A 23,089-nucleotide genomic window follows, 5' to 3' on the forward strand; every position below is an offset into this window, starting at 1 on the left:
TGTGGTCGGAAAAAAATCCTGAATGATCGTGATCAGCGATTACTTAAACGTTTGGTCAAATCAAATCGAAGAAAAACAACAGCAGAACTCAGGAGTATGTTTAATTGTGAACGCAAAAGCATTTCCACACGCACAATGCGAAGGGAACTCAAGGGGTTGGGATTGAACAGCTGTGTAGCCGTAAGAAAACCTCTAATCAGTAAGGCTAACCAGAAAAAAAGGCTTCAGTTTGCTAGGGAGCATAAAGATTGGACTCTGGAGGAATGGAAGAGGGTCATGTGGTCTGATGAGTCCAGATTTACCCTGTTCCAGAGTGATGGGCGGATCAGGGTAAGAAGAGAGGCAGGTGAAGTGATGCACCTATCATGCCTAGTGCCTACTGTACAAGCCTGTGGGGGCAGTGCTATGATCTGGGGTTGCTGCAGTTGGTCAGGTCTAGGTTCAGCAACATTGTGTGCCCAAAGAATGAGGTCAGCTGACTACCTGAATATACTGAATGACCAGGTTATTCAATCAGTGGATTTTGTCTTCCCAAATGGAACGGGCATATTCCAAGATGACAATGCCAGGATTCATCGGGCTCACATTGTGAAAGAGTGGTTCAGGGAGCATGAGACATCTTTTTCACACATGGATTGGCCACCACAGAGTCCAGACCTTAACCCCATTGAGAATCTTTGGGATGTGCTGGAGAAGGCTTTGCGCAGTGGTCAGACACTCCCATCATCAATACAAGATCTTGGTGAAAGATTAATGCAACACTGGATGGAAATAAATCTTGTGACACTGCAAAAGCTTATTGAAACAATGTCACAGCGAATGCGGGCTGTAATCAAAGCTAAAGGCGGTCCAACAAAATATTAGACAGTGTGACCATTTTTTGGTGGCGACTTTTTTTTTGGCCAGGCAGTGTATATCACATACATATATACATGGCTGGATAAGACACTTTAAAAAATATTAAGGAATCCAGTCTCATCTATGGGTCCTCCGATAAGAGCTGTTCTGATGACAAAAGGAGGACACTGAAACAGAATACTGTATTAGGCAGGTAGTAATAATGTTTTGTTACCGTATATTTAATAGGCGATGCAGATTAATATTTAACTATTTAAAATGTTGGTTCCAACTAACGTTAAACCTCTTTTTTCACCCTCCAGGTGACAGAGGACGTCTACCGCCTCATTACCGACTACTACGACTTTGTGTGTCGTGGTCAGGTCAGTGTGAAGGGCAAAGGCCAGATGCTTACATACTTTTTGGAGGGCCGCAGGAAAGGGAGCAGGCCCTCTCAGAGCCAGCAGCTGCAGCACACTAACAGCGAGCGCCGTTCGAGCGCCTTCACACATGGCAGTGTTTGCACCAGGCTAAGCCCCGCACCCACAGTGACCAGCTATTCCAACATCAGGACCCCGAGCCCGGGCGTGCCCAAACCAACCCCCTCCACCAGCACCACCAGATACCTTCCATCTGCTTCTGCAGCAATGGTGTGATGCATGCACTCTCAAAGAGAATTCGGGAAACAAAAAAATAAGAATGGAGGTGGGTTAAAGAATCGCTGTAGCAGAGAAAAGCTTGTATCCGCTCTTTGTTGTTGTGTTTCTGGAGCACAGGAAGGCAAATAAGCTGATTCTTCAGCAGGAGGCCTGGACTCAAGTCTGGTTTTTCTATGGGACGGTCTGACGCCTCGATTGGACTCACCCTTCCCCGTTGAAGCAGGTTGTCTCAATCAGGATATGGGATGCTTTAGCCACGTTGCTTCATCATCAACCCAAGGCCAAGGAAGTCTCTGGGATCTGCCAAAACCTCTGACGGTGTAGCATGCAAGCCTCTCACAACAATCAACACCTGGGAATTCCTTTAAACTAACCATTTCATTAGAGTGTAGATAAGACATCAGTGCTGTTGCCTTAGCAGCCAGTCCTCACAAATGTCTATGGCTCATTTGTGTTGCCTTTTAGTTGATTTCTGGATTTTTGGAGCTGAATGAAGATGAATTGTTAACAGGGTTATTGCTGTCAGAGTATTTTTAAAACCAAATGTTTGATCAGTGCAGGCAGGTAATGGAATAATCTTGCCAAAAAATAACCCAACAAAAAACAAAACAAGGCATTGCCTTAAGGCAGTTACGGGTCGGGGATGCCGTTCACCTTATTAAAACCCTCTGACGGCACATGTAACTTTTTTTTAAAAGAAAATTTCTCTAAGTGCATGATGCCACTGCTGCATTTCAGTCGCGTTTGCCGTCCGTTTCCCTGTGATGCTTGACTTCCAGACTCTTCCTCGTCAAAGTGTAGCAATAAAGCAGTTTGTCTCTTATCTCAGCGCGTTCACTCTTTGCATGCTGTAGCCTGCTGGGTCCTAAGTTGACCTGATAGTGTTTGTAGCTAATAGAGTGTGCATAGCTAGCCACACTGGTCTTTATCTCTGTGGAGTTGAAGCATGACTTAGAGAACTTTTGTTTCAGTTTGGTGTGATTCCCTCTTTCTCTCTGAATTATTTATTTTTTTAAAGAAAACCTTTTTTCTGTTTATGAAGACATTTATGCTCCTGTTAAAATGTTCTATTCTGCTATTTTTATTCAACTCAAAACCGTCTCGGTTGAGAAAAGAAAATGTGTGCGTTTATGAGGAGACACCCAAACCTCTGGTTCTGGCTTCATCATGCAAACCCAGATGATTTATTTTATAGTACAGCACTCACAGTACGGCTTACCACAGCCATTAACTCTCCTGTAATCAGTTTTTGCATGCAATGCCTGCAAGCCTGTGGCTCATACATGCATGCTTTGATGAAACACGGATGCAGGCCAAGCAGCACACACGCGGAGGCTCTTTTTTTAATGTCGTCCTCATGCATGCGCTAACAGTAGCGGTTCCTCTTGAATGTAAGGTGCTTTATTGACACGTCTTCTTTATAAGCTTGGTGTTTGAATCTTAATGAGGATGTATTTCAGGATAGATAGACACCAGGCCGAAGCAGAACGGTTTGGAAGGGCAGGGGGGTTCCTCCTCCTTCTAAACCTCCTCCCTGCTTTTGCTGTATTAAAACAGGTAGCTGTTTCTTTCAAACGTGCCAACCTATTTTCATAAACATATCAAACTTTTCGTGTCGAGCTGTAGCACAACTCAATGCGTGTGACTACGGTTCTCGTGGGATCTTTTTTGTGTTGAATGCCTGGATTTTTACTATTTTAACTGTTCCTGGACAGTTTTTTTTAAAACTAAAATCAAAGGCAAGTGTCAATTTTGGAGCATTTAAATGACAAAGGTGTTGTACTTATCTTTAACATAGATTAAATATCTAGTATCTCAGATGCTTTCTTGGAGCTTTGAAATGAGGATTTTTATAAAGTTGCTTTAAAAAAGTTGATGGAAAGTTATTGGAAATTATTTGTGCATAATATTTTTTCTGTAAATTGGATATTTTCATACTGTATGATACGGGTTTTAGTTGTTATATGTAGGTATTACCTGCTGATATTGTCTATTTCTGAGATATATTCTAAATTATTTGATATTTGTCAGGTTCCTTTTGTTGAAGATGTATTTATGGAAATGTTTTATGTGAATGTACATTTTGTTAAAGATGATATTTTATACTAAGTGTTTGCACTGCGAGATTATTGACGTATTATAAAGATTACAAAAATAAAGCCAGCAGGGTTGTTGTCTCCTGCAGTACGAACATACCTGTGCTCATTTTTACCCACAAAGTTCCCACAGAGAGGCTATCAAACATTGCTCAGCATTATGTAAAGTCAGAAAAAACAAGTAGCCGATGTAAGATAAACACAGAGGTCAGTGTTGCTTTCAGTGATAATTCAAATATAATGCCTGGCTGGCATGAATGGATGGTATTATTGTAAAAAAGAATTCACAATCCCTGAACTTTTAACATTCTGTAACGCTGAAATGAAAGGCATAAAGGTTTTATCAAAATGTTATGAGTAAAAAAATCAAGTGTGGGTGCATCAGCCCCCTTTTTCATATTGTTAGTAAATACAGTCCACCTTTGTGTATTTTGATCTCAGTTTAAACACAGCTGTCCTGTGAAAAACCCAGACATTTGTAAGTGGACATTTGTGAATAAACACGGCAGGCAGGCCTGGAGGAGAGGTTTAAAGCAGTTCTAGGCTAGAAAACAAACCAAGTATTGAAGATTTTATAGATCACTGCTCAGTTCATCACATAAAATTCAAAGGGAACGGCACAACTGCAAACCTGCGAAGACACTGACAGAGCAGAGAAGGTGAAAACTAATGAAGAAGCCAAGAGACCCACAATAATGGTCTCAGTTTATTTATTTCAATTTAATGCCCTTTAACACAGGTGTCAAACTCCAGTCCTCAGGTTTTAGATGTGCCACTGGTACAAAACACTGGAATGAAATGGCTTAATTACCTCCTCCTTGTGTAGATCAGTTCTCCAGAGCCTTGCTAATGACCTAATTATTCTATTCAGGTGTGGTGCAGCAGAGGCACATCTAAAAGTTGCAGGACAGCGGCCCTTGAGGACTGGAGTACGACACCCCTGCCCTATAGCAATGCATTCCAAGTGTCAAGTATAGTGGCAGAGAGGTAGTGACTTGTGCTTTTCTCCCAGGATTTTGGTATGCTTTGTACAACAGATGAATATTTGCTATTCAGTTTATAGAGCCAAATGTGAGGACATCGTCTGACAGCTGAAATCTGGAAAATAATGTCTGAAAGAGAAAAGAATAAAAGTTCTTAAGTGACCCAGTCGAAGTCAAGACTTCAGCTTCCTTTAAATGCTGTGTTAGGAATTTAAGAGAACTTTACAGAAACAAATGTTTGAAAACCTTAGTTATTAGAAGAAGTGTAAAAAAAAAACAGGAGATCATATACTGTATCTCTCTAGCAATATGAAAGATTTCTACAGTGACATAGAAAGTAATTTCAAATTATCGCTGCAAAATGATAGTTCTACAAATGGCTCAAATTTAAAATAATGCCTAGTTAGTAGCCATTTTTTACATTTCACTCTGGAGATAATAGGCTTACCAGTAGGCTTGTGTTGTGTTTTTATGTTTTGAAACTAATGTATCTCTGTGACGTATTTTGAAGGCTGAAATATGCAGTAATTATTTTTAAGATTGTCCTGAGGGAGAATTTTTCACATTCCTGTCTTCTGAAAGAGTCCAGGACCTCGATGGATCATGTTTAGGGGGTTTCTGTTTCTCCTCGTTCCCATGCCTTGTTTTCCTTGTTAGAGAACAGAGAAAAACAAAACAACAGTGGGGTCTTATCCTCATGTCCATTTCTGAGAGCGAAAGGATGTTTCAAGTCCTGTTGCAGGAAGAACCAACCTCCAAACATTCATCAGCAGCGTAAAAAGTGTGTGTGTGTACTTAGCCTATGGTGTGGCATGCTCAGCATCCTGAATGACAGTTGTCATGGCAACAAAACAAGTTTATGCCCCAACATGTAAACATCAAGGTTGTGTTTTCCAGCTGGCAAATGATAAACCCGTGAACCCTTCCTCCTCCTCTTTCGTCTTTTAGCTTTGTGATTCATGGTGATTGTGTGCAATCACCACAAAGGATGTCAAAAGTCCATTTGCTGATATCTGAAAAAAAAAAAAATGCGTGTGTATGTGCGCACACATGCAAGTGTTTACCACCTGCTGGACTCTTAGATACAATCAAGCATGTCTGACTCAGATGTGCTGGCGTAAACATTCGCACACTCTGAGATAAGAGGAGGAAATGGGCCTTTTCGGACCTCTTTTGCAGCTGTGGTACAGCGGAACAGCCACCTGCATCACGCTGCAGAGAGAGAAGATAGCAGTAGGCCAGTACGCTTTGCAGGGTTAATGACCCTCTTCTCAATGCTTGCTCAATGCCCCTGTGTGTCATCCCTTACTGTAAACTCTGCTGGAAATTACAGCGTGGGAGAACAAACACAACCCTTCTCCCAAAAAGCATCTGGTGAAATGTAAATGTTCCATTTTCTTGTATTTTTGTTTGTTCAGATCAGTTGGAGTGTATTTTCAAGTGATTTACGTCAGTGAAGTTCCTCAGCATTAATACGCGTTGCATTTGCAGCACAAACACAAAAATATTTTGCTCATGAAAATCGTGAATATGGCCCTGTTCTTTGAATCTTTACAACTGTAAAAAAACTGCAATATTGCTTTATAATCTGTTTCGTAAAGAGTCGTCATTACTAAAGTAAATCAGACTGTAGTATGCATAGATTAATACTCATATCCCAGTGTCAGATTTATATAGAGAGAGGGCCTTAAGTTGATTCCAGTCTCTTTCTTTCTCTCATATATACTGTATATATGTAGCAGCATAAATGGTACGCTGCCACTTTAAGGCCAATTTCAGCTGCTGCATATAAGCAGGTCTCTACCTGCCACAAGACTACTTGCGTCATGACGTCAACTCATTCTGCTTCCTTTGTTTGCTGAACTGTGCTGGGTAAGCGTGGCTGTTTCTTTGTTTGTCAGCTTTAATCGTAGCAATTAATGCAAGCTGGTCTGATCTGTTTAGCCTCCCTTGCTGCTCCTCCAACACCTGGACCAATCTGTTCGTTTGTTTGTTTGCTGCCGGGAAGGTAAGCGCTAGCGTGGCTAGGTAACATCCACCTCATGTAAACGAAGCCTTTACGTAGTATTTTGATACAACTGCGCTGCATAGGCGAACTTGTGGATCTGCTTATCTGGCAGTGTGGTAATTTACAGGTAAGCAGCTACCGTAAGTTATAGTTTTTATCAGCAGTTGTATTAATAATCTACTCTATTTTTTTAGCCTCCTGTTGAGTCCCTGACTACTATTATATTTGGATGTACACTCGCTGCTGTTTTGCCTACGATGAAATGTTTTAAAAGATTTGTATGAACTTTCCCCCGCTGTCGGGAGCATTGATGGCACTACGAACGGGATAAAAAGCAATATTGTAGTGCTATTGTATCACTGTTTTACTCATATTGTTTCATTTTTTGTCTTTCTTTTAGGGACTGAGGCTTCTGTGGTGGCGGTGGTGATCCCTGGTGGCGGTGTCTTGTGTGTTTTGTTGGAGCACCTTTTTTTTGTGTGCGTGTGTTTTTGTAGTGTAGGGTGATCCCTTTTCGTCACTGGATGTTGCCCCTTTCCTCACTACTAACCCCCCGCCCCCACTGGTAAGCCTCAGTTTCCTTTGAAATTTAAACATTTTATTATCAACTTCATTAAAAAGGCATTCACTGTTTTAACCATTCAATTTCAGGTTATTGTTAATTTAAACAACACATTAAAGTTTAATAAATTTTTTGTAGAACTGTTTGAATCTTGTCTCATTTCCAGTAGAACGTACCTGTGTCCTTATTACCATTCTATTTTCCTGGAGTTATTCCAGGTGGCGTTGTCGGTTTCCCCTATCGTAAACTTTAACGTCTTACATTTGGGTTTCATAATGAAGAAAATCCACCCCAGGTTGCCACAAATATATAGATATATCTATATTGATGTAGATATATACAGTATATCGATATATATATGTCTAGAGGCATCTTTGTGGCACAGCTTAGATGCAGAGGTTTTTCCATTTTTATTGAATTTGCAAGCAGTTTCATTTCATCTTGTCACTCATCATAGTAACGTAGAATCTATTAAACCTGACACTTTTAAAACAAAGTTTATGAATAACAAGATTTTGGTCAGTTTCAAAACTTTTCTCCCTAAAAAAATAACAGCAACAACAAGGTATCCTGTTGTACTCTGGAAAGTTCTGGTAAACTATTTGTCTTTGTCCCACAAAAATAAAAATTTGACATTCTAATCAATAGTTAAGTTATGAGCTATTTTGTCCAAGTTCTTAAAGTTGCAATATACAACATTTTTGTATCTATTGTTTCCTCAGCTGTGATATAAAATTGAGTTTTGTGACCATAAGTGCAATCCCAGAAAAAAATTGCTGAGGCATGCTGTATAGAAAATGGCTGAAAGTAAAGAAATTCTATATGGTTTGTCACACAAGAGGACATTAGCTTTAAACATATTATAGGACAGCTCTTCACTATGTAAATCTGAAAAACTCTTTCAACAAAGATTTCTTTTCACAAAGTTGTTCCTGTCCAGCACAAGGCCAACCTGCTCATTTGTGATTAAAAGAGGGGAAAACAACATCCTCCATCCTGACTGTTTCTCATCAAAAATTTCCCCACTGCAAGGGTGTTTTTCTCAAATGCGATGTTTTCCACACGACAGACTGTACAGATACACTGCAGGTCAGTGAACTCCATGTTGTGTAAGAGCAGCAGTGACCTTCTTGAACCTAAACTGTGCTGCTACCGCTTGTTTGGTCTCCTCTGATCACTGTGATGGAATATGAAGCCCTGACGGAAAACACCTTAAAACATCCAGCAAATGTCACAATAACCTGGAAAAACAATGGATCCCAATGACCTGTGGAAAGTTGACAAATCCTGTGGAAAAACAGTTGGGGAAACAACATTTTAACCCTCAGACTCATAATTGTACAAACCTCATAAAGGACTGTACAAACATAAAAAGAAGGTATGTGTTTCCAAAAAATGTGTCCATTATGTTTGTGTTTTATTACATGATGTCACTTAACTTCTTGATCATAAAGAGAAATCCTTCGTCGTGTGCATTATTAAGGTCTTTGTTGCATGTGCCAGACACATTTATTGATGGGCTTCTTTTTCTATACTTTTGGGGTCAGAAAGTGTTCTCTTTCAGGAGTAAAATCAGAATTATTTATCCTGAAAGCTCACACTTCAAAGCAAAAGCACTCTTAGGCACTGGACCAATTTGAATGTTATATTTGTATTTATTGTTGTCAAAGTTTCCTGTCAGGCAAGAAAGCTGACTCACCCCACTATAACCAAATCTACCTAATGTTATAAATAAAGCTGACTTATTGATAGATGATTGATTAATAGATTAAAAGGAAAATTAGCTCTCAGTTTAATATAGACACTCAAAAAGTTTTCCTTTCTCCTGTTGACTTTCGCCTTTACACAAGCTATTCCTTTTTGTCTGTTTGCTATCAACTGCAGAATCGTTTTACTTGGCATGTTGGGTTGGCTTGGGTCTCCGCTAAGCAGGCACTAAACTGTTAGTTATTCTGGTTGGTAGTGATTCTGGCACAGGTGTCTGTACTTATCACAGTGGGTCAGGAAGCAATAAGTTTCCTCTTGAAACCTATTATTTTTTAAACAAGTGATGATTAAAATTTTGAAAACAATTAAAGCCTAAGGAAAACCTTGAAATATCTTGAAAGAAACTGAAAAAATCTGGTAGTTAAAATGAAAACTAGTGACAACATGAATGACTAGTAGTTTTGCACATATGAGGTAAGAATCAATTTTAGTCTACTTTTCTGACTCTGACTGAATGACTCAGGAATATGCACACTTGCCTAAAAGCCTAAAGGCATCAATTAGGGATTTTCCCTGACATAAATTTGTTTCTATATCTTACAGAAAGGTTACTTCGTTTGCAAGTTTTTTGTGGTTTTTGGGAAACTCTGTGATAGCAGATTACTTTGTGGTGTCTTTTAAAAAGCAGTTTAAAACAAATCCTTTCAAACCAGCCTTCCCATAATGGTCATGGCATCAAGTTGTTATTCTGTAGTTTATTTTTATTGCTGTGTTTTTAGCCATCCAACATTACATCTACTTTTCTTACCTCTTCAATTGTTTATTCATTTTGTTCATGACATCTGGTGCACACCTCTGTTTTATTTTATTTTATACTACGTTGTGAAGCACTTTGAGATATTTTTAATGTGAAAAGGGCAACCTACATAAAATTTACGTACTTATTTTGTTACACAGTGCAGAAGCCTGTAAAAATCCAATAAAATGTAACAAGTCAAGATGTTTGCACAGTGTTGTGTTTAAGACATATTTAAAATTTGACTTTGTGAAACCTACTACAGCATGCTGTGCATATTTATCCGTTCCTCCCGGAAAACAATAAAGTTGAAAGTGAAGCGAAGTGGAACCACAGAGAGTCAATCCAGTCAACATCACAAAGGGTGGCGTCTGGGTTTATTCCACGGCTCTCCCTCTCTGCATATGATCTTCCAGTCTTTATTTACTGTGCTGGATTCTTTGATGTGCGTGTTCTGGACAGATTGTTCTGTTGTGAATGAAGAAAGGACCTGCAAACGGATGGAGGGAGAGGGAAAGGGAGAGGGAGAAGCGTGTCTGAAGAAACAGTTTGGATGAAAGCAGTATTTTTTTTTTTTCTAGAACATGATAATCCTACCAACACAGATCCTCTGACCCATTCATGAGAGTGTTTCCAGTTAACACTGCCAAGTGCAATCCTCCTGCTTGGACTTCCTCCTCTGTCTCATTAGAGCCACAGCGAGAGAGGAAAGCTCTGCAGCTAAACACACACACAGTCACTCAGAAGGACAGAGAGAGGAGGAAACCAAACACAATGGATGCTGGCGCATGGGAGACTGGATTTCCTGGGTTTCCCACACACAAATGTACAATCACAAACTTGCAAACATACACACTCATTTTGAAACACATCGAAACACTCACACACGTGGACCATCCTGCAGCACGCCAAGAGTTTGGGGTCCAAATGAATAAACCTCTCCCTCCATTCAGAACTGTAAAGCTGTGAGAGCAGTCCAAGACTCCTTCGTCATAAATGACCTCAGTTCTGCTCCAGTGTTTTTCTTCCAGAGCTTGGCCCATGATCTACTCTCCTTGTTCAATAAGACAGGAATTATCCGATTAAGGAAATCTTGTGAGGAGGAGAAGAAGAAAAAAACTTTGTTGGGGGGGATAAGCGTCATTGTGCCCACTCAGATCACATTCCTGACTGCTGATTCTCAGCCATGGGAGAGGACGCCGATTAAACAAGCCCCTCAGCAGACGTGTCCCAGAACAGAGTGGTCCAGTCCCAAAATCCAGATTTGCACCAATAAAGAGAGAGAGAGAAAGGGTGAGATAGTGGAAACAACCCAACCGGTCCCATTGACGGGTTGTTCACTGGGTTGAGATCCAAATAACACATGTCGTCCAAAAACAAATCTACCTCTGCTCTGTGCCACTTTTCTGAAATGGAGATAAGGCCACTGTGTACAGTCGAGTTGAGCTGCAAAACACCAATGAACTCACTGAAAACAATGCAGAACCCAGCATAAAGAATAAAGTGGTTTTGAAGACACCTATACATTTCAGTATTGTGACTGTTTTGTGGTCCTAAAAATACGGGACTTTTTTGGAGCAATATATCCAGAATATAGAAGAAGAGGAGAGCAGAGAGAATGTGACATTTACTGAGTAAATTTCATGGAAAATATATGACCTGGTGGTGGAGATAAAATACCTCTGAAATAAGATAAATACACAACTTTTGGGTCCATTCAGCAAGTGGTGCAATTTTTCATTAGAGTTTTGTACAAGATAGGGATGATTTTTGAACTTCTAAATACTCCACTTTCGCACATTTTTAATTTTTTGTTATGGTGAATAGGGTAAAAAAAGAACATCTAAAATCAGTAACATCTAAAACTCAGACTCAACAGCCGTAGCTGAACAGATAGTCTGATACTGTCTAATCACATCTTCAGAAAGTAACATGGACAAGAAATGCTTTAACTGAAAAATTATTAAGATTGAAGGAAAGAAAGGGTGGGCCGACATCAACCATAAAGGTACTGAAAGCTAATAGCTACTTCACAGAAACTAGCTTAAAAAAGTCTAACTATTCCTGTATTAAACAGCTTATTGATATATCGCTCTGGATTTCAATAAAAGAAGAAAAAAATCAATAAAGTGCAGGAGATCTACAAAGATTATTTTAAGAGCAAAGGAAATTATAAGTAGGTTTGTCAAACCCCTGACTAATGTGTAGACAGACACAAACTAATGCAATACATTTTCTAAAATGTATTTTAGCAGTACAATGTTTGTATTTCATTGGTTTTATTTAATTTCTTATTGTTAAGAGGTAAATAAAAAGCACTTTGGTTATTCTTTGTTCTGTTCCTATGTGAAGTATAAAAATGATTGATCCATCCGGCATATTGCAAACTAGTTGTAACCCCTTACATTTTTTCCACATTGTGCCTTAAAACCACAAACCTCTGAGTAATTGGGATTTCATGTGACAGACCTACAAAATAGGACCTACAGGGTAGTGAAGTAGAGAGAAAGTCAAAAGAGGGTTCTTGTTTTGCAAATAAAATTCTGAAAAACTCTGATCTTCCCAAATAAAATCTGCTGCTTTCATATGTCTCTTAATTTATAGAGTCCAATAGTCTGTTCCTTAATCTTTTCAAATATGGCTTCTCTGTGGAGAACTCAGGGGAACATTAGCAAGCAAACAGAACCATAAAGAGAAGTTTAAAGCAGATTAAATTATAAATTAATATTCAAAGCTTACAGAGCAGTGTTCAGCTCATGTCTGAAAAGGAAGTGTGGCACAACTGTAATATTATCTAAATGTATCTAAAGGTTGGACATGGAGAACCTGAGAATGGTTGCTTAGGAGGAGCTCTACAGGTCTACAGCTCAGGTGGGAGAATTTATTGTCAGAATAATTACTATTCATAGTTGCTACAATTCTGATTTTTATGGAAGAATGTCAAGAAAGAAGCAACAATAAGTTCTCCTTCCATAAGTCAAGTGGAAGACCCTGTAAATTTTGTGTAGAAGAAGGTAATTTGTGGAAACAATGGTGAAATAAGGTGGGGACAGAATCATATTGTGGGGATGCTTTTCTTCAGCAGGCACAGAGATGCTCGTCACAGTTGAACGACCTAGTCAAAGTCCAGACTTAAGTACTGCCAGTCCAACTGACCTTGAGATGTGCTCAATAGATGAAAAGATATAGATTTCAGTGTCTAGATGTGCCAAGCTGGTCGAAAAATATATCAATGGTTTGGATCTGTAACTGTATCTAAAGTTTTTGAATTGTATAAAGTATTTATAAAATAAAGTTGGAAAACCACAAGTCATTTTCTTCTGTCTCACATATGTGCTACTTTGTATTGGGCTACCACAAAAGCGCCCAATAAATTACAATATTTCCCCAAAGCACTGTACTATCAGAACCTTGAAAATTTCTAAAATGATGACATAAATATGTTTTTAAGGTAACAGTGGCTCTTGTCATGTTAAAAAGTGAGCGATTCCTTTAGCGGAAAACTATCCATTCTTGTAACTGCAGGAAGAATTTCAACAATCAGACATAAATTTATAGAATGAAAACTGCCTGCAGAGCCGAGTTACAGTGCTGCTCAAACAATAAACATGGCTTCACACAGACGTAGATTCTGTTCTGAGGGGATGTTCAAAACAACTCTGTTTTCCTCCGATCACCTGTCGCGGCTACCGGCTCTTCACACCCTGAAAACGAGGGGAAGCTTTGAATCATCACACGTGGATCCTGGAGACCTCCATTTGTATTTGACTGTGTGTGTGAGCACCCCCTGAAACAACATGACTGTTTTTCCCTGCTGCTCACGTCAAAGACAAACATTCCACTCCTGGGACGTTCAATGCCAAGCGCCTTTTGATCTCCTTATCATGTGACACCTGAAAGAGGTGAGAAAGAGCAGCCCTCTTCTTCAACGCTTTTCCCAAACACAAACCCAGCGGCGGCTTGTAGCGATGAAGCCCGCTGTGTGGACATGTTTTTGAGAAAGTGGGTCTGTCCGTGACCTCGGATGACTCGGCTTTATTTGACCACTCCGCCTCTAGAATCTGACATGTGGCTCTTCAATGTGAATACTTCACATGTTTTAATGCTGCTTGTCTCTCCCTCTTTGCATCAACCTGCTAATTAAACACGATCCCTTGCTGTGTTTTTCCAGCCATGCCAGGCACTGCCATACCACAAAGCTGACTTTATGCGGCAGCAGATGACTTTAAAAGTTATTTTTAAGGGATTTAGGTTGGAAGAGCTGCAGGATTGCAGATGATCATCTGACCTCGAGCCACCACTCCACCACATCATCTTTACATCACAGTTCAGCTGGGAACACAAGGTGTGCTTAGATCGGGAAACATGTTGAAGAAAACCTTTAACTTCATACCAAAATTATGAAACCTTTTAACAGAAGAACCAGCTCTATTCAAGCAATGTGGAAAAAACAAAGTATGTGACCTTCCACACACATACAGTTGTGTTACTTTGTGGCTTCAAAAGCAAAACGTTGTTTTTTGTTTTTTTTGCATGACATAGTTAAAAAAAAAACACCATTTTAATCAATAATATATTTTCTTCAATATCTGACACATTCATTTTAAAACTCTAAAAGTAAAAATGACTAAGAAGTGTATTAATTATTCTGTGCAAAAATATGCAAAAATATGTTCTGCACCCATCATTACATTTTTAGGTAAATTCAAATGCTGCACACCATAGATGTACAAGTCAAGGTTTGGTACTATTTTTCATTCTTAAAGGACATGCAAAACAAATATTAATTTGTCTTACCATCATGGATGTAGTTTCCACCTATTTCTATGTATTATTAACAACACTGCCAGAGCAAAAATACATCCTACTTTTAAAGATGCTTTTTGCAATCTTTAAAAAGCAGACATATTGTTTGCGATTTTACTCTAACTTTAAAGCAGGTGAGGGTATTGTTACAGGAGTGAAACAAAAAAATTATATAAATTTCATTTTATTTATATATATGCAAAACATGATGGCTCATTACTTTGTTTTTCAAATCAGACTCAATTTTCATGAATAAAATTATTATGCACCAATAAGTCAAAGGGCATAGCTAACAAATGTGAGAAAAATTTAAAAACTGTAATAGATGTAGATGGGGTTTTTTTGTCTATAAAGTTGCAAAAGTTCACCTCGTTTTATGTTAACTGACATGATCATATACTGTGCATTATCTTGTTATACTTGCATGGTTTAAACTATTTTAAAGAAACTTTATCTATCATCTTCTGTGTCTTTTCTTTGCACATTCTCCTCACAATTAGACTAGCAACAAAAAGTTTAAAATAGATTTCTACAGCTTTGAATCTGCTCTGGCTTAATGAGATGTGACAACTCAAAAAAAAAAAAAAGCAGAAAAGCTATTCTCCATTAAAGCATTAACGTCATGTATAAGCTGTACATGATGTTTTTCATGTACAGCTTATACAATTTGTTCTCCAGGATGTCCAAGTGTGGTTTGTTTTGCTCACTCTCAGTCAACAGGAAGTCCTTTAATGCATTGCAACAAGGAGAGCAGCTTTATCATCATGCACTGCTTCAGCACATTTTATGAGCTTCTTGGTTTTGTTTTTTGTTTTGTTTTTTTAAAAAAAAAACAAATGAGTCTTCCACTTTTCTAGACATGTTAAAGATGTAAGGACGTTTCAAAAGAGCCCAAGTTTTCAGCTTTGATCTCTCCAAAAGTGATAATGGAGCTCTACAGCCATCTTTATTTGGTTGTAAAATAATACAATTTTGGGATTAAAATCATACCTGAATTACTCCCACTTCAGCCTCTGTTTAAAAGCATCTCATTCAACAGCTTCATTGGATCCTCGCACCTTCCTACTCCCTTTTCACCTCCAAATATTCTTCTTTATTTTTTATTACCTTGCCGAACGGGGTTCAGACTTGTTCTACTTAGCTGAAAAACTGTCATGGACTCCAGCCAAATATCGTCAATGTTTCCACCTTTTCCATTTTGTCTTTACTATTTAGGTGTGGCCTGCATTTGCAAATTGAATCTTCTTTTCAAGCAGCAATCGTTTCTTGTATTGTAGTACAGAGAATTTGATCAAAGCTTTTCTTCACTTACTAAAAGGTCTTTTGTTGGGTTTTTTTCAGATTTTTCTAAACTTACTTGATCACAGTTTATATTTTTTCTATGCAACAAAATATTATACTTAACATCAAAGAAAAAAAATTAAAGAAAATATTTAATTGGTAAGATAAGTTATAGAAACTATAAAGTAACGACTTACAGTTAATGTCAGAATTATTTGCCTCTGTGATGAAATAACACAGGATGTGTTGCTTCTAAACGAAGACAAAAACTAAACGAAGTTTGGTCAGTATCAAACTTTTGTTGATTTGCTGAAATGTAACAGGAAATCTGAATAACAAGTTCAAATTTATTAGTCATCTTCTGCTTTACTTCCAAGACATTACTTTCAATTAGTTCCAAAACCATATATAAACATTCAGTTAACTTTACACCATACCTGTGTAATCAATGAGCAATGACTCTCACATAAGGACTATTAGCAGGGCCAGTCATGGGGCAGCATAACGAAGTACAGTAAACCCAAGCATAAATGAAAACCCTCATCCAAGGGCAGCTTAGAGTGCTTTTGAACATGCAACCTTCAGTCCAGTATTCAAACTAAGGACATATGAAACAGCAGTATTAACAACTTAAATCACCCATGAAGCACAAGGACATATTAATTAAAATGTCTTGACTGAAAAACAAAAACAAAAAACGATACTTCTCCCAGGTCTTCTCTCAGGTCTTAGGTGCATGTTGCTTGTTTCTGAAAGACATTACACTTATCAGCTAAACATATTAATGCCTTGTTTTTCTTTATTTTTATTCCATTTCCCCCTCTTCATTTTCTAAACACACACTTCACAAAATACTATTAGCCTGATAAATATCTGTAAAAAGGTTGCTATGCCCCCCCAAAAACTGTTGGGGAACTGCTGTAATAGACAACTTTAAAAGATTATGTGGAAGTTTGACTGCACAAAATATAGATATTTTAAAATTATAAATGGTTAAAGCTTTTGATGTGTGTGTCCAAATTTATGAGTATTTTTGTCACTCAAACTTCTAAAAGTGCAGACACTGTTTATGTTTAATTTAATGGGCCATTTTTAAAGGGATGTAATTACATAGTTTCCAGGCACATAGTGAACTTTCATGGCACAATCAAAAAAGTATGCTAGTTCCAATCCTTAAAAAAATTGCTGTATATATCTAACATGACTTACATAGTTATTTAACTTCATAATTTGAGCCTTTAAAATAGCCTCTGTCTCTTTAAGAAACTCCTACTCTTTCACTTTATCACAACAATGCTCCCCACTACGCCATGTACAACTCTTCTTAGGCTGTTGGACTGAGAAGTAGTTTGTATGATAAGCTCAGCAGGAGTGCAGCTCCACCAGGTGTTTGCTAACTGCTGCTGCCACTAGTCGGAAGGAGCTTAGTGGGTAAGGCGCATGGAAGGGGAGCTCTGTGAGGACGATGCTCTGCTGGAGACTGCAGTTCCAAGGAAGAGATTTGTGAAAAACGGTGGAGCTTTGTGAGAGCAAATATTTAGGCACCCCAAAAAGACAATGGAGATTCAAGAATTTGTCAAACATGCATGAAAAACATTAAAGCAACACTTCAGGTATGGTTTTGATGAGGGAATAACATTATGACAGGATATACATTTCTTAAAAGACAGTTTTACATGATACTGAAGTTTTTGTTTTTTCTACAGAAGAAATATTCATTAAAGAGCTTGTATTTTTAAAACTACCTTTAGAAACTTCCTTAATTCACTAAAAGGTATAGTAAAAAAATAAATAAAATACAAATAACATTTATGAGTACTAATTGTTTCGAGTATAATCAATATCTGCTTTATAATTTGTACTGTGCAGCAATCACGGGAGAATTTAAAAAGTACATCTTGCCAGCTCCAGGTTAGATCCCACATTTACCTCAGAACTGAATTTAATATTTAAACTTTTACTCATTGAGGCGATGAGTTGACTCAATATTTAGCTTAAAATTCAGCAGTTTTGTCGTATGTCACCTTGATAAAAGAATATGATTCAGTTAAATAAAATGACACATTTCTTCTCAATTTGTATACCTGACTGTACACATGGATGTCTCATGAGATGGGTGGTAGAAAATGTTCTTAGCAACACCAGATTATATTAAAGCCTGGTTTGGTCGGAGACTCAGGTAGAAATCTGGGCATCAGTGAGAGTGACGGTTAACACCAGTAGTCAGCTGATGCAATCCCATTAGGCAGTTGCATGTAGAGGAGGATTCCGTTGCGTTGCATCAGAAAGTGAGACAGGAGATGTGAATTGAAATGTGTCATCAGACCCAGGTGAGGGCGTGAAGCAGAGGAAGCACGCATGCTGTGGAAGGGTGGTTGTAAATGGGGGGAACGTTGTCACATTCTGGGCAGGAGTGACAGTGCACAAGCCGTCTTTGCAGCAAGCCGTGAAAACGTGCAGGTTTCTCTAGCGTGGGACCCTCACAGCCCCCCAGAGGAAGCCGATGCGAGGGACGTGTCTGTGGTCATGTCAGACTGCCCCGATTCAGAGCTCCGGTCTATTATTATCCCCAGGAAACGGGTAATTACGGGACAGCTCCTGGAAGAACTCCAAAGCCCGACTTTTGTGTGCGCATACCGAAGTCCCGAGTCGCCCCGTCCCTTGGCAAAAACGGCGACCCTTATTCGCTCTGCTATTTCTGAAACTTGGCTTTATTATCCCGCCGTAGTGCTCGGGATGCTTTCTCATGTCAAACTGGAGCGGCCAGTTCGTTCTCAGCGCACCCACGCTCTTTGCGCGCAGTGTGGGCGTGCGTAATTTGCGCTCATTAGGCTTTTAGTTTTTCCTAAAGTTGTGTAAGGCGTTATTTTGAGGACAATTAATGGAGAAACACACGCATGAATAGACAATAATGTCACAAATAGAGGTTCGTTTGTGTGAGAGCAGAAATCAGGCACTAAAGTAATCACCAGCTCAGCTCCAGAGTGACAACACATTCCCCTTTCAAGTTATGGAAATAAACTGAAACTGACTTTAATGCCTCTATGTTGTTCTTAAAATGCGGTGGTTTGGAGTAGCACCCGCGTGAGAATGGGGGTTGGGGAGTAAGAGGGGGTCCTTGATTGCAACATCAAACACTGGTGTCGTCAGCAATACGTGCCAAGCACCGCCTGTTCCAAAATAAATATTGACGTGATTGTTGTATTCAAATGAGCGACATGACCGGACACGGACGGGCCAATCAGAGCTCATCGTATCATTACACCTTCTTTTCAGAAATCATTCATAACGCCGATGCGTCAAACACTCACAGAGCGACCGGCTATAAATACGGCTGCGCGCAACGCACAGTTTGACATCTTCCAAAAATCTAACGAAAGGCACAGAGTAGCAATCGTGGGAATTCAGTCCGGCGACTTTTCATCTGCAAATTTTCTCTGAACTGCTCTTTATTACATTTTCCAATTTAATACTCAGAACATGTTGGCTATGCGTGGATTGAGGCACGTAGCTGTGGCAGTGGCTGTGTGCTCGCTGCTCGTTACGGTGACGCTGGGGTCCCCGGTGGTGGGGTCAGAACCGATCCGATGCGCCCCGTGCACCCCGGAACGATTGAGCCAGTGTCCGGCGGTGGCGCCCGGTTGTGCCGAGGTGCTGCGGGAGCCCGGATGCGGATGCTGCCTCGCCTGCGCCCTGAAGGCGGGGGAGCTGTGCGGGATCTACACGGCGCCGTGCGGCTCCGGATTGAGATGCACCCCGAGACCCGGCGACCCCCGGCCACTGCATTCCCTCACCCGCGGACAGGCCGTATGCACGGAGAGCGCTGCGCCGGCGCCCACCCCGGAGCCCCAGACTCAAGGTAGGCCTCCCACGTCCACGGTCACACATCCCACAGCCGCACCGCTGGAATCAGACGAGTTCCTCATATATGTGATTTAAGTCCTGCCAGTCAGACTCTTTTCTCATTCATTCATTCATTTGCTTGTTTCTTCAACCAGACCAGGGAGAGCCAGACGCTGAGATGGACAACTCAGCCATCACCGGCTCCAGCTACCTCCCCGGTCTCCCCTTTGACCCGCGGGCTGTGACTGAGGCTCAGGAGAGCATGAAAGCCAAACTCATCGCCATTCGCAGGAAACTGGTGGAGCAGGTGAGACAAACGTTGCTAGCGTGAAAATGTAGATTTTTGAGAGGATGAAAGTTTTTTGGAGGATTTAAAGATGACCGGTGACCACCAGGGGGAGCTGGTGCGCTGTTTGAAATTAGAGGGATGCGACGAGACTCGTGTTTCCTTTTATGCCTTGGTTTTATTTGTAGTTTAATATCAGAACCCCCGTACTTGCTGCTTGCGAAAAAGTGATAATAATGTTTTTGATTAATCCGTTTGCCACTGGTTCTTTTGTTTAGGGTCCTTGTCATCTGGAATTGGTGACTGCTTTGGACAAGATTACCAAATCCCAAGAGAAACAAGGAGAGAAGTTCACCAAATTTTACCTCCCCAACTGTGACAAGCGTGGCCTTTACAAACCCAAGCAGGTTGGTGTCTTTTGAGGATGATGAACATAGATTTTAGGCATTGGTGAGGCTGAGATTTGCACAAGATGATAACAAAAGTTATAATAAGACAGTTTTTTTGGTGTGTGTTTTTTTTTTGTTGGTATTTTCAAATCAATTAATACATAAATATAAAACATGATATTTGATTTGTTGCAAGCATTCTCAGCAAACCTGTGTATGTGAGCTTCAAGCAGATTTTTCTCAGGGTTCTCATAGGAGACCTGCTTTGGTTGACTAAACACCAGCAGTTCTTACGGGGTCTCAAATTGGCCTTAATTAAATCAGTTTAAATTGTGCAGTACATCTTGGACCCATATGGGACTGCTTTTTACACAGTTATTCTGCATCCAGCCTGTAGAGGTGATTAACACGGAGCCATTATGTAAGCTGTAGACCATCCCATCTGGGGCCCATTACTTATCTAATTTATTACCTATAAGAGACACATTTGGAAAGCGTGCTGGGATTTGTAATGCAACAAAATCACTCTCAGATATTCTCTAAAATTCTTATGTTAATGTTGTCCATGCATGTGTTATTCTGTTTTTGATATGTAAACCCCCCAAAAATTATGTAATACCATATAGTCTACATGTGTTCTGCTAAGCAAGTTTACAAGCTATTAGTTGTGTAATTAGTCAGGCTCTCTGCTTAGGTAGCGGCTGCAGTTGGTCGCTGTTCAGACGTCCCACTCATTGCTTCCCAGCTGTAGCTTTAAAACAGCAACACTACATTAATAAAAATGTTGGGTGGTATTCTTTCAGTTTCCACACCATGACTGTTCATGTTTCTCAAGTCCAGAAAATGTTCTATCGAAAGTGTCTTTTTGGTAGGCAAGGGAAAACTACAGTAGCTTTATCGAGCCAGCTGTCTTGCAGTGTGCAGCAATAGGCTGGGGAGAGGGAATTTGACACAGCCAGAGAAAACTCTCAGAGCTAGCACTTTTGTTGACACTCTATACAGGCATTTAACCATAGTAATAATACTGAAAGGCATTTGAGTGTTTTTTGAAACCATGTATAACTTGATATTCACCAAGTTTCATTTTAAAGCTGATACATGCCTCGTGATCTGTGAAAATGAAAGCAGTTGAAATAAGAAGGCTTTCTGTTTCTGTTTCCCCCACAGTGCGAATCATCTCTGGACGGACAAAAGGGGCGATGTTGGTGCGTGAACACCTGGAATGGCAAACTTTTAAGTTCCAGCGACCTGCCTGCAGATGCCGAGTGTCCTTAAAGAGATTGGTCCGATCTCATAGTAAAAGAGAGAAAAAAAGAAGAAGAAAAAAAGAAACGAAGAAGCAAGCCACTATTTTTCCTTTTTTTTGGGTAGCTGTTATTTATTGACCTTGTCCATGGTGGTGTTTAATTCAGGTACACTGTCATTACGGGGCTATAGGTCCCAACCACCCTGTACCCCAAACCCCCCTTCCTCTACAAACTTCCATCCCAAAGACACAAAGAAAATCTATTTTTGTTTTTTCTGTAAAAGAGATTTTAATGTTAATGCATTTACATTATGCTCTATAGCCTTATTTATTTTATTGCTTTTTATTTGTTATTTGTAATTATTCATGAGTATTTATATCTTTTTTGCCTTATTTTTATTATCTTATTATTTTTATGAGTGTATAAAGTGTATATATGTATCTTGGCCCCCACAGCTCCACAGCTGAGTTGAGCTCGCTCTACCCTTAAGGAGCTGTCTGGAGGTTTGGTTTGAGAAAAACCAAGCAAGAACAAAAGCACTGAGTGACCAAATCTCATTTAGAAGTTTTTCTAAATGATCTTCTTATTCCATTTTTATTATTATTATTATTATTGTATTGTTTTTTTTTTATTTAATGAAATTATACATCAGTTTCTGTAAATTAATGCAAACGCTCTCAGTTGGGAATCCTCTACACTCTCAGAAATCATTTCCCATGATCCCATGGGTCTGCAGATAGCATGATGGGTGGCAATTCTCCCGAGCCTCCTCTCAAACGGGTATCTCTACATTAACCTACCTCCAATATTTACGTGTCTGCTGTCATTTTTTTTTTGTTGATGTTTCTGTCCTCTTTGACCACATGACCACAAAGAGTGAGCCGCTTGACTCGGCTCTGTATACATGCTGCTGTTGGAGAGAGAATTGTATTTTATGTGGATCTATTCCAAAGTGACTAACTCTATGTACACTTTTGTTACTGACATGTAATAAAAGAAAAAAGGTGATATATTTAATAAAAACATTAGTCTCATTTGCACACCTGTCATCTTTTCCAAATTTTAACCACAAGCTTTATTTTTATTCTTATTACAATCTATGTAGTAGACAGATTTGGCTAAATTTGATCTCATGTAACTCAAGCTTGTTGTCACCAAGCCATTGCTTACACTGGTCAAATATCTTACCAAGAAGGATAACTTTAGATGTAAAGTTGGCTATAAATGCCAACAGTGTAGAAATTATGGAACCCATCAGGGAACTACCCAATGAATAGGCCTTGGTTAAAACATAGAATAGAAAGAGGATAGATTTTGGGACTGAATACCGAGGTACCTCACACAAGACATTGCTAGATTCTGACATGATTTGGTTTGAAATATCACTGAATTGCCAAAAAGATAATAGTGAAACCAGTTAAGAGCCATATCTGATAAACCCACTTACAAAGTTTCTTAACCAAAATACTATGATCAACGGTTTGCAAGGGAGATGTTAGATCCAGTAGAGCCATTGGTGTTGATGCCCTCAAATCTCCTGACAGAATATCACTAGATGCTAGAGAAGCCTGGAGTAGTACTTAAGAAAT

At 39.4% G+C, this 23,089-nt stretch overlaps 2 protein-coding genes and 2 long non-coding RNA genes across 4 annotated transcripts in view; 3 read left to right on the plus strand and 1 right to left on the minus strand.

The window, feature by feature from the left end:
• Positions 1-3,689, plus strand: part of LOC116726292 (adenylate cyclase type 1-like) — a 47,249-nt gene extending 43,560 nt beyond the window's left edge. The window contains exon 20 of the mRNA XM_032572958.1: positions 1,161-3,689. Within this exon, the coding sequence (XP_032428849.1) occupies positions 1,161-1,493 (333 nt within the window). The 3' untranslated portion in view covers positions 1,494-3,689. The remainder of the gene's footprint in view (positions 1-1,160) is intronic.
• A 2,622-nt stretch (positions 3,690-6,311) lies between these two features.
• LOC116725199 (uncharacterized) lies at positions 6,312-7,289 on the plus strand. The gene is made up of 2 exons (XR_004340345.1): positions 6,312-6,447; positions 6,520-7,289. It is a non-coding gene; the product is annotated as an uncharacterized LOC116725199 (long non-coding RNA).
• Positions 6,952-10,645, minus strand: LOC116725200 (uncharacterized). Its single transcript, XR_004340346.1, has 2 exons — positions 10,246-10,645; positions 6,952-10,138 (listed from the first exon to the last, which is right to left on the minus strand). It is a non-coding gene; the product is annotated as an uncharacterized LOC116725200 (long non-coding RNA).
• An 8,390-nt stretch (positions 10,646-19,035) lies between these two features.
• igfbp1a (insulin-like growth factor binding protein 1a) lies at positions 19,036-22,534 on the plus strand. The gene is made up of 4 exons (XM_032573077.1): positions 19,036-19,594; positions 19,734-19,885; positions 20,143-20,271; positions 21,421-22,534. Exons 1-4 carry the CDS (start codon positions 19,216-19,218, stop codon positions 21,526-21,528), a joined length of 768 nt encoding a protein of 255 aa, XP_032428968.1. The 5' UTR covers positions 19,036-19,215; the 3' UTR covers positions 21,529-22,534.
• Positions 22,535-23,089: the final 555 nt, after the last annotated feature.

Source organism: Xiphophorus hellerii, chromosome 9 (assembly GCF_003331165.1).
Source record: "Xiphophorus hellerii strain 12219 chromosome 9, Xiphophorus_hellerii-4.1, whole genome shotgun sequence".
NCBI lineage: Eukaryota > Metazoa > Chordata > Actinopteri > Cyprinodontiformes > Poeciliidae > Xiphophorus > Xiphophorus hellerii.